This window comes from Branchiostoma floridae, chromosome 19, assembly GCF_000003815.2.
Source record: "Branchiostoma floridae strain S238N-H82 chromosome 19, Bfl_VNyyK, whole genome shotgun sequence".
Taxonomy (NCBI): domain Eukaryota; kingdom Metazoa; phylum Chordata; class Leptocardii; order Amphioxiformes; family Branchiostomatidae; genus Branchiostoma; species Branchiostoma floridae.
The window spans coordinates 233,435-245,346 of record NC_049997.1 but is presented as its reverse complement, the minus strand read 5'-3'; the positions used below and the strand labels follow the sequence as shown (position 1 = coordinate 245,346).

At 40.0% G+C, this 11,912-nt stretch overlaps 1 protein-coding gene across 1 annotated transcript; it reads left to right on the top strand.

The window, feature by feature from the left end:
- Positions 1-6,179: 6,179 nt before the first annotated feature.
- On the top strand, positions 6,180-10,988 carry LOC118407033 (5-hydroxytryptamine receptor 1A-alpha-like). The gene is made up of 2 exons (XM_035807449.1): positions 6,180-6,571; positions 10,814-10,988. The coding sequence occupies exons 1-2, from the start codon at positions 6,180-6,182 to the stop codon at positions 10,986-10,988; spliced, it is 567 nt and encodes a 188-aa protein (XP_035663342.1).
- The last annotated feature ends 924 nt before the right edge of the window (positions 10,989-11,912 follow it).

The following is an 11,912-nucleotide window of genomic DNA, read 5'->3' as shown; positions in this document are numbered from 1 at the left end:
GATACGCCAATTATATGTAGATACTTTTTATATGAAATTTAGAAAGGCTAGTGTTTCTTTATGTACACTAAAAGTGAATAAACAATCATTTGGAAAATGTTTCCCTTTAAAATATTTTGCAAGAAAAATGTATCTAGCTGAACAAAACAGACATTTTTTTCTGTTTTATCATCCTTTGTTCCCTCCAAATTCATGCATAAAATAATTGCTTTTGCAATCCTGTACCAAAACGCCAACTGTAATAATTTTATCAGGTTGTTACATCGAATGCAGAGACTCTTTTTTACACAACCACAGCTTTTTTTTCCACCGACTTTTCAGTGCCCATCTAACTTCATCGGGGGCAATTCTCACTGGTTCACATTACACCGCAACCAATCAGTATGGCTACTTACAATACTGTCCTATCTGGAATCTCTGATATGTATATTCAAACCCCTTGTCCCAGCGTTGAAGAGGTTCATCAGTCACATATGTATCCAGTTACTATCAATTTCTTCCAACAGTGACTGTTTTAAAGGTAGAGTACGTACCTCCCAATTTTCAATGTCTGACAGCACATATTGGTCACGGACAATGGCCTTGTCTCGATCTCGCGAGGGAACACGAGACTAGACCAGGCGTGCGTAGATCATCTGCCAACACCCCCCCCCCCATCGACTCTGAGGTTTTATAAGATCTGTAAAACAGCACATACTATAGAACGGTGTGCCCGTCTGTCACGGTCACCGAAACGTCGGTAGAAAAATAGTGGTTGTGTGAGATGAGTCTCTCTCTTCACTCTGTAAATGTAAGGTATTGTATTGTATCAAATAAAATATTACATGGTATCATAAGAAACAGGTGGTGTCCTTGATTTCATTCATTGTGGTCAAATCCTTCTGTGAATATAAAACAAAATCGCGACTCATCATGCGCGGATTCTTTGCCTATTGCTTTTAATACCCCATTCCTCTAGTAAAGCTAAGAAATAAAAAAAGGAAGCTGAAGGCAAATGGATTATGACATGTAAGGTTAATTGGGAAGAGGGCCCGAGGTTACATGGGCAATAGCTGGGAGTGTTGTTCCTGAACTTCCCGGCAGAGGGCACTGTCATAACGGCACCGTTCATTTTTAGGCACAAAGCAACCTCAGCTGGGCTGCCGAAAACACCGTTAAGCCAGAAGGCTGATCGGTGTGTTACAACGTGACAAATTGTACAGGCGAACCACAAACTAATGTCCCCTGTCAGAACTGTATTGGAAGGACAGTCTCTACGATAGTTGTAAGTTTCCCATTGAATGCTTTGTTAGGAGAAGAAGTCCGCAAACTTTTTTCAGGCGGCAAACTGTTTAAGCAGTCTGTTGTGGTAAAAAAAAACACCGCCTGCCAAACGTACAACAGAACTAGAAAACACAACAAAATGGGTCGACAACGATAACTACCTCATCATTTTGGATGGTGGCTTGTCTCACATTCACAACAAAACATGTTAGCGAAAAATTAAGGCGTTAACGCCTTAGCCTGTCCACAAGGAAGCCGCCTCACGTCAACTGACTGTTTATCATCGAACGCCTTAAGAAAGATCTATTTCGCCTAGAACTGTTGACAGACTTTCCTGCCAAAGATGGAAATTTGTAAGTTGCATGAAGTTTTTTATGACAATATTTTTTTAATGACAGTAATTTCTATACTCTCAGACTTACGATTTGTTTTAACAATTGTATTACTCTACACGTTTATGTACAATTTACACCAGAAACACTCGACTGTACACAACATTTATTTTGTATCTATAAGAGATTTCGTTAAAATCTTGTACGGTAAATTGTGGTGTGGGTATTTGCACATTTGCATTACGCTGAATAAGTCTCCTAAATTGGAAATTTTTACAGTACGTAGAATCTTTACTATATAAGATATGTACAGGAACTGCCCTTTCCTTGTGTAAAAAAACAGGTAAACTGCAAATCATAATAACTACGCCATTGTCTGCTGTAGGTACGTTATTCCATCATTTAGGCGCGTATAGCGTGCTGTGACTGTAGAAAAAACACACTACCCAATTTTTGTATGTAACATAAAAGGTCAGGAAATGCGCAGCCTACTATTTTCTCTACCCATGGCGTCTGCCCATTCGTCCATTAGACAGCTCAGCTGCAGACTGGTCTTGTCTTGTAGTCTAAATCCGCTTTGACTGATCACCAGGGCGGATTTAGACCATTTGAGAGGAGAAAAAGTAGGTTGCGTGTTGCTTGACATTTGAAAAGCCTTTTGACACGGTCTGGCATGCGGGACTTCTTGTTAAACTAGAGTTCCACGACCCCATACCTTCGCCAAATGATTTCAAACCTTAGTTTACAACCGGTGTTTCCATTGTGTTTGTCGTTAACTAGTCAGATAAGGTGCTAATCTGCATAAATAACATTAGTTGATAATCTCTTCCATCCAAGTGACAGACATACACATTCTACGTTAAAAAAGAATGGTTTATGTTCGTCATATAATCAAATTAGATCTTTATTTGCATGATGTTTGTCTATCAATATTCTACTTTACCTCATTCATCAAGTTCATATGTTGCAATAGCCATGTAATGGAACAGAGCTGGTTTAAACAGTTTCCTCATTAATTATGCAAATTAGATCCAAAATTGCACAATTAATATTTAACTATATGAAGCGTCACTTAAAGCTATCTACATGCCAAAAATAATGACGATCCGTCAACCCCTTTTTGGGTTATTCCATTTCAAAATCTTACGCTATACCGGCCCCTGCAGATTCTCAAACAAGCCACTGGGGGGCCCAAACCTACACCACTTACTCTCTGCCACAAGAGATATGTACCACGCAAACATCATGACCACAGCTTGTCCAGAACTTGATATATCAAAACCAGAAGTTCTGCTGCAGTACGCTAACATTACACTAGGTGGTCAAAATTCTAATCGTTTTTAGGTCTTATCATGACCTACTTACATACCAAATATCAATACAATTCATTTAGGCGTTCCAGAGTTATGCTGGTTTTCTACACACAAACGCTACCGAAAATATAACCTTCTTGGCAAAGGTAATTAAAAGCATATAGAATTGATGGCACCATGCCCAACTGTTTCTCCAGCTATCTCTCCGATAGACGTCAACGTGCTGTCATCCAGGGAGTAGGTTCCGAATGGAAGTCTCCATTAGCCGGAGTACCGCAAGGTTCCGTCATCGGACCAGTGACGCTTTTTATAATTGAAATCAACGATCTTGCCACCAGCCGTACACAATGCCTAACAAACTTATTTGCTGAGGATACATCACTGTCTTCCTGACACCACTCTATCCATCGCAAACAGAGAGTTGAGCTTTGTGTTAACCTGGCTTGCAAAATGGAAACAAGTGACCGTAGGTAACATAGTCTGTGATGTTTTTAACGTTTATGCCGGTTGTGATGTTTTCTGTAGTTGATATATCGCATGCAGAACACATCACATCGGCTTATACCATTAACCTACTTACAAGCTACCTATTACTGCCACATTGAAAATAGGGGTGATTTCTGAAATATTACATCGATAACAAAAACAGCTACCGCGAAAAAAAAGTGCATCATCGCGAAACTGCGTGCAGACGACATGCCAAACTACATACGAATGCGGTAAAGGAAACATACAGATACAGATGCGAACGCGAGTTACACTGACAAAAACAATAGTCTTATCCTTTGGTCAAAGACACGCTCGTACCCATCTCCGCGAAGAAGCCATAGGTTTATATTGTGGGCATAACCGATTCACAATAAAATCCATGTGCACAGCTGTTATTTTGTTTTGTTTTATTTTTGTTTCAATTGCCATAGCAAATCGTAAGTTCTGCGAGCGCCCCCCTGTGTGCGTTTCTATACAACGTTTAACTGTACCCTAGTAAACTAGTATTTTCTATAGTTACCGGGGCTAAAACAAGACGCAGATTTACTATTTCGGGGGTAACATGTTGCCACAATGGTTATACGCTATATTAAATGGAACTTTAAAATGCACCTAATTTGGTGGCGCTGTGAGGGTGTTAAGATTACCCTTCTACAATGCCGAGAGGACACTTATGTCACGGAAGTAAGTTTGGCACGGGAGCGAATTCGGCCCCCATTGTAGGATAGCAATGTATTATCAATTCCTTCAAATAATCCCAACGTTAATCTACCTTTAAATTATAACTGATGGACTAAGGATATCTAATACATTTTGTTATACCCGCCGTATGGACGGATTGAAACTTTTTTTTTAAATCAGTACAAAATGACCTGAACATTTACATCATTATCGATGATATGCGGCCCATACAATACAAAGAAAAGCAATCATACGTCACATTTACATTACAGTAGCCTCGAACATTAAACACATTACTGTTATAAAAAAAAAAACGTTAACATCAGCTCATATATACATCTAAAAAGCGTTTACATCAGCTCATCATACATACAGATATATACACAAACAGTGAAACTAGCTCTGGGAATTATAGTTTAAAAGAACTTTGTTAACATCTGTCTTGAAAATGTTCATGTTGGGTCTTGCTTGAGACTGTTTGCAGATTGTCTTTTTTATTATAATAGACCGTGCGTACTGGGATTTTCAATCACTTATTCTGCTGGTCTTGGTTTGGCCATATTTAAACAGTGACGCTTTGAAATGTGGTCAAACAACAAACATACCAAGGGTAATTACCAAATTCCAAATATTTTCAGTAATTACATAGGAGGGGCGATCACGAAATTCCAAACCTTTTTTTGTGTGGTTAGTGGTTATTTTCCTTTTAGTTTGCAATATGCGGCACATGTTTGCTAATTCTGCAGCTGCTTTGGTAATGTCGACGTATTTTATGAAGGAGACGGACAATGATGCTCTCGCGAATGGCATCCAAATGATAAAATCGACGTAGAAAAACCGTAATTGGGTGTGTTTATTACACGTTCCGTTCGTTCTTTCATGCGATTTTCATCTCAATGAAGCTTTATTGCAAGAAATACTCATATCTCGTACACTTTGTAAGAGGATCCGGAGGCGTTACGTAAATAATGTATTGCCACCCAACAAAAGTGAAAAGAATCCAGGCCAGTGGTGGAAGTACGTAGATATGTCAATCTTCTAAGCGGCAGTTCACGCGGTCGGTTGCTAGGGTATTCTCTTTCTCCCTCTTTTCCATCTGTTTTTTTGGACAGACGAGGAGAATGTAGCAATACACTAAGGTTAATAACCATGCCACATACACTGTACAGACAGAAGGTAAAGGTAGTCTTTTCTTCTACCTCCCCGACCGAAGTCAGGTACCCATTTTTACACTTGGGTGAAGTAAAGAAGGTCGTAAAAATGCCATTTCCAAGGGCACAATGTTGGGGGCATGGCGGGTATCGAACTTGGGACCTCTAGATTACGAGCAGAACGCTCTACCAGTTACGCCACAAACGACGCCAATTTCCCGTTGCTACGCGTGTTAGCAAAGTATCGCGTTAAGGAGACCAATATTTTATTTTTTGCTAACCACAATTTCTTTGAAAAGAAACAAAACATTAAAGTCGTTAAAATTTCTTTGGCTCCACACGGATCACACAAAATTTGGTTTTCGTCGATTAAGAGTAAAATGAAACTTTTTTGTTTTTGTTTTAAGATTTTCTTCCCGTTTCTAATTCAAATTCTGAGTTTAAGTGATGTCGACGAATATGTGTGAAAATGGCCTAATTCGCATTCAATTCTCAATAATTAACAAAGGCGACATATACTGTCCAGAAAATTGTTTTTATCTACAGAAAGAGAAAGATTAGGAAAGATCTAAAACGTAATATGACGTAAAATAAACTGAGTATAACAAATCCATTTTAAGGCAATTCGATAGTATTGTGTTCATTTACATTTAGCTGATGTAATTTTTAAAAATGATACCCACAATTTCGTTCAGTATCTTATATACAAAACAAATGTAATATCTGACTGCAGAGGCAAACATATAAACTAAAATACTGCAATATTAACGAAAACCAGCAAAGTCTAATTTGATGTTTGTTTTCTTTTGTACGATATGGGGACGCCCACATGTGACGTCAGACGACGTGTACGTAAGACGACAGCGTCGTTCATGTCTTATATTTCCGTTCACTCCTCCTCACCCATAGTGTCTACATATTCCACGTCTCCTGTTCTAACGTCGCAGAAAATGTCTAACAACACGACAGTTGAGCTGAACGTGACACATATCACGCCAGAGTTTGACTGGGAGCCGTATTTCTACACGAGTTCCCCGTATGGAGAACTCCAGCTCGTGTACCTGGGCGGCTCGCTGCTGCTGGCGGTTGTCGGGAACACCGCGGTGCTGCTGACCGTCCTTCTCACAGAGGACCTCCAGACGCCGGGAAACGTCCTGCTCTGTGCGCTGGCAGTCTCCGACATCTTCCAGGCCGTCAGCAAGATCTCAGTGGCCATGTATTTCCTGGTCATACAAGAGTCGCTATCTTGTGGTCCTTTTCAAGTTGCAGCCAGCTTCGCGTACCTTTTCTTCGTGATGTTCTCCATCTGTATCATCGCACCCATCTCACTGGATAGATACTGGTAAGGTTACTTATCTTTCTCTTCTCACATCGCACACATCTGATTGGTAAATACAGGTAACGTTACTTGTATTTCTCTTCACACATCGCATCCATCTTATTGGCTATGTTTCCCATTAAAATTGTCTACAGCTTGACTTTCCTTTACGTTTTATTTTACATTGGAATCCAAATTGTCTTTAGCTTGAAACTGTCTTACAATACAACGTTTCCTTTTGGTCGTCTAAAATTGGCTTCATTCATAGCTAGAGTATAAAAGACCTGTATCACTTCAGTGTCACTGACGAAAACTATTGGATGCTAGTTAAAACGTCTGACCGTTTCCAAAATCATACCCAATTGCTTAAGTAATTGCTTTTTGCCGCGTCACTTGTCTTTCCGTTTAATCATCCCACTCATTTTAATAGATGAATACCGGTAACGTTACTTGTCTTTGTCTTTAATCATCGCATCCATCTCACTGGATAGACAGTGTTAAGGTTACTTGTCTTTTTCTATAATCATCGCATCCATCTCACTGGATAGATACTGGTAACGTTACTTGTCTTTCTCTTCACTCCTCGCACCCATCTCACCGGATAGATATTGGTAACGTTACTTGTCTTTCTCTTCACTCCTTACACCCATCTTACTGTCTAGATACTGGTAACGTTACTTCTCTTTCTCTTCACTCCTTACACCCATCTCACTGGATAGATACTGGTAACGTTACTTGTCTTTCTCTTCACTCCTTACACCCATCTTACTGGATAGATACTGGTAACGTTACTTGTCTTTCTCTTCACTCCTCACACCCATCTTACTGTCTAGATACTGGTAACGTTACTTCTCTTTCTCTTCACTCCTTACACCCATCTCACTGGATAGATACTGGTAACGTTACTTGTCTTTCTCTTCACTCCTTACACCCATCTTACTGGATAGATACTGGTAACGTTACTTGTCTTTCTCTTCACTCCTCACACCCATCTTACTGTATAGATACTGGTAACGTTACTTCTCTTTCTCTTCACTCCTTACACCCATCTCACTGGATAGATACTGGTAACGTTACTTGTCTTTCTCTTCACTCCTTACACCCATCTTACTGTATAGATACTGGTAACGTTACTTGTCTTTCTCTTCACTCCTTACACCCATCTTACTGGATAGATACTGGTAACGTTACTTGTCTTTCTCTTCACTCCTTACACCCATCTTACTGGGTAGATACTGGTAACGTTACTTGTCTTTCTCTTCACTCCTTACACCCATCTCACTGGATAGATACTGGTAACGTTACTTGTCTTTCTCTTCACTCCTTACACCCATCTCACTGGATAGATACTGGTAACGTTACTTGTCTTTCTCTTCACTCCTTACACCCATCTTACTGTATAGATACTGGTAACGTTACTTGTCTTTCTCTTCACTCCTTACACCCATCTCACTGGATAGATACTGGTAACGTTACTTATCTTTCTCTTCACTCCTTACACCCATCTTACTGGATAGATACTGGTAACGTTACTTGTCTTTCTCTTCACTCCTTACACCCATCTCACTGGATAGATACTGGTAACGTTACTTGACTCTCTCTTCCTACATCCAAAATAGCCTCCATTATTTTTCAATGTATTACATTGTTACAAATGTTTATTTAGATGCTGCTGTTTCATATATTCAAATATTAGAGAGAAAGTCCTATTTTTACTCACTGTTGCTAAATAAAAATTAAACTAGGGCAATTAAATATGAAGTGGAATCTGGATTATTTCAGTTTATACAATGTGCATCATGTGTGAAACGTAGCTAACACATAGTCTCCGCTATAGCGGTTTAAGGAAGTAGTCGAATAAGTATGTATATCCAAGCCCTTTTGAGTTACGTATTGACAGTAATTTTGTTTCAATGTTGAAGTTTACTTTGACTTTTGTGCTGTCGGGTCGATTCATTGTAAATAGGGTCGGGAACTAGGAGGTGGCTGGTTCAATACTTGCATTGCCCCGACGCTGTGTCCCTGAAAAATGCGCTTTACCATACATTTCTGACCGGTGCTCTAGCTCAATTGTAGGAGGCTTGCATTGAAAGGGAGGTTGCACTGTTGCCGGTTTATACCAAAACTAAAACAAAAAATACTATCTACTTTTTCTGCTCAACACTAATCAGGAAGAGTATTGGAGTTTAACACGCAACACGTATCCACATTGCGTTGCCTATGGGCCACAGAAATGGAGATAGGCACCGCCCTTACACACCTGTTTAGACGCACCGGTTATTTCATTCAACTCGCAGTACCAAAATTTGGCTGCCAAACTGTCCTAAACCAAAAGAGAAAAAACGGATCCCAAACAGATTTAAACACGCATACGTGTAACCACCTCTGAAATAAAAGAGTATCGGTAAGGAAAATGTGTGGCTACCTGAACAATCTCTTTATCTGGCAGATAATCTAGCCTAAGAATTTGGCAACTTTATACCATTTTTTCTTCAGCGCCCGAGTGACGATACTGTTGTAAGTTCATCGCTTTAATCTTGCCAAAAATGCAGGGCCTTCCCATTGGATTCAATCGAATTTTCCCTTGTATACATTTCAATGCTTTTTGTCCGCATTGAATATTCAATTTCGTGCGTAGAAACAGTTTCGCTTATGTCGGTTTAACCCCACCCGGGTCATACCAATTACATGAAAAAATAGTCATACCGATTTATGCACCGAAAACTTTTGAGTATCGGATTCAAACACAAAATCTGACTAACTCCCTACCATCGTTTTGAGTGCTGCCTAAAGGTTAGAGAAACGAAAAAGTATAAAGAGTTTTGATATGATATGATATGATATATGATATGATATGATATGATATGATATAATAAGATATGAGTATTTTTACTTTTTTAATTGAAGATCAGTAATCTCGACCTTTTGGCTTAAGTACGGTTTCTTCAATCAAAGACGCATTTTAGAGGTCCAACCGTTTAGATGTCCATTTCTCCACTAAGAACTCAGGTGGGTAGGTTACACGCCCCTAATACCCCTGTCACATTATCCACTATCTTTGAGCGTATCGATGGAAGATCGGCCATATCTAAGATCGACATAAAGTTGCGTGTGTTTTTCACCTGAAAGCCGTCCCTGTCACACATAAGCCATACTTTGTACCTGTGCAAAATTTGTTGTGCAATAAAGTTATCATTATAAGAGAGGCTCGGGTGATCGACGCAGAATCGTCGTCCAATTGATTTTCGCCAATTGTGACAGGGATATTATAATTAGTGACGCTAATCTTCAAGACGTATGTTGCGTATATTGTCAATAGGCATATAGCGATCGTATTTGAACAGCAGTCATTACGAGCTTTTAGATGATGTAAGGCTTATTAAGTCCTACGTTCATTTCAAAATCTCTGAATGATTTTAAGTTATCAGTGGAGAAGTTATCATCTAAACATATCCTCTTCATGGGCTTGGTGACGCTAATCTTCAAAATCGTATTCGTTTTCAGCTTGTTTTTATATAGCTAGTACCTACTTTTTACTCATCTAAGATGGCTTTTCTTTGATTAAAGTATTTGGCTATGTGATCTACAGTTGCCGTCACGGTGGTAACTGAAAACAATATTTCTCTGAAATAGCAAGCGAGGTAGATGTACTAAAATTCTGAGACTGAGTAGTAAAATGTAGGTAATCACAGCCTATTGGTACATGCATGTTTCACATGTTAATGTTAAAATAGAAAAGGCTAATGTACCTACTGACTTGATCTTTTTGTTAATAGATTTCCAGCTGTGTAGCTTTGTGATAGGACGGTAGTCTAATTACGTCACGCGCAATAATTTTAAAAAATCTGACGACGTAAGCTCTCTCTAGTCTCTTTACCTTTTCGTTATCTAAGTGAATTTTTAACTGATATAAATATATCAGAGGCCTGTGCAAACATCCTGCACGGTGCCTGATTGGTATGAGTTTATTCCATTTACATGACAGGCAAAGGTGCAAATGGCCCGCCACTTGATCGACTATTCACACCGTAGTCATTGTCGGTGACCTGTCAGTAGCGATTCGATTGGTCCTAGCTAGAAAGTTACCGGATGTGGAGTGTACACAGGGGTGGGAGGGTGTAGGGTGGGTGGTAGGGGGGGGGGGGAGGGTTCATATGGCTAAAAGTAATTGATCACCGCAAAGCTCTCCTCATGTCACAAAAAATGTCATGTAAGACGTTTGTTTATCCAACTGAATGTCTGTCGATTCTCAACACACCCCTTCAGGTACATCAATACCCCCCTGCGCTACCCGGACATCATGACCATGCCCCGCACGGCACTACTGACAGGGGCTGCCGCACTCGCAGCCTTCATCGCTGTCGTTCCGCCTCTGATCGAGGGAGAGCGTGACAGCTTCTTTCCGACATACTTCATGTGCAGGTATGGGCTAATCTCTTAGCACATCCTACGGTAGCATAGGATAGTATAAAAAGTTGTCAGAAGAGTGAAGCCTCTATAGGAGTGTGTTTGACCACCGGGGATCTGCGATCAGTCCGCTTGAAAAAAAAACATGCAAAAAATTCTTGCCTAATCAAACTTGATTATTGTAAAACGGATACTAAAGTTATAGAATGTCAAGTAAATTTGAAGGTTAGAAAAGGTCTAAAAGGAGAAAATAAATAATATATATTTTTATATAAAGTGTCCTGTGTGTTAATATTTTTTTACCTTCCTAGGCAACGTTTTTTTATGCGCACGCTAGCCTCAGCTTTGAGGTTCTAAGAGAATGACATCCTTAAAATTAAATCAACATTGATTTAGAATAACATTGATTGATATTTGTGTTTCTAATCATTTTCTTTTTTCATTTGGTCTCTTTGGACCATCACAGATATGAAGGATTCGCGCGGCTGATCAGACAGGGTCTGATTAACATTTTGTTCGTCGGTACCTTGGTGGTGATGTTCTTCTGTTACTACAAGTAAGTCTTCTGCTATGGTGCCATTTGTATCTGTTCCTTTAGAGTTGTATCTTTGGCCGGGCTCTTAATCCACAAATTTGTCCCGGTAATGCTTTGGTCATAAAATTCACTGGTACCCGTTAGGGTGTAGCCTCGGCCGTGCTCCGAAGCCACAAATTTGTCCTGCTGGACTACTAGTTAATGCTTTGGTACCAACTGCACCGGTCCCGTCGGGGTGTAGCCTCGGCCGGGCTCCTAAACCACAAATTTGTCCCGCTGGATTACTGGCAATGCTTTGGTACCAATTGCACCGGTGTCTGTCGGAGTGTAGCCTCGGCCGGGCTCCTTAGCTACAAATTTGTCCCGTTTGGCTACCGGTAATGCTTTGGTACCAATTGCACCGGTGTCTGTCGGAGTGTAGCC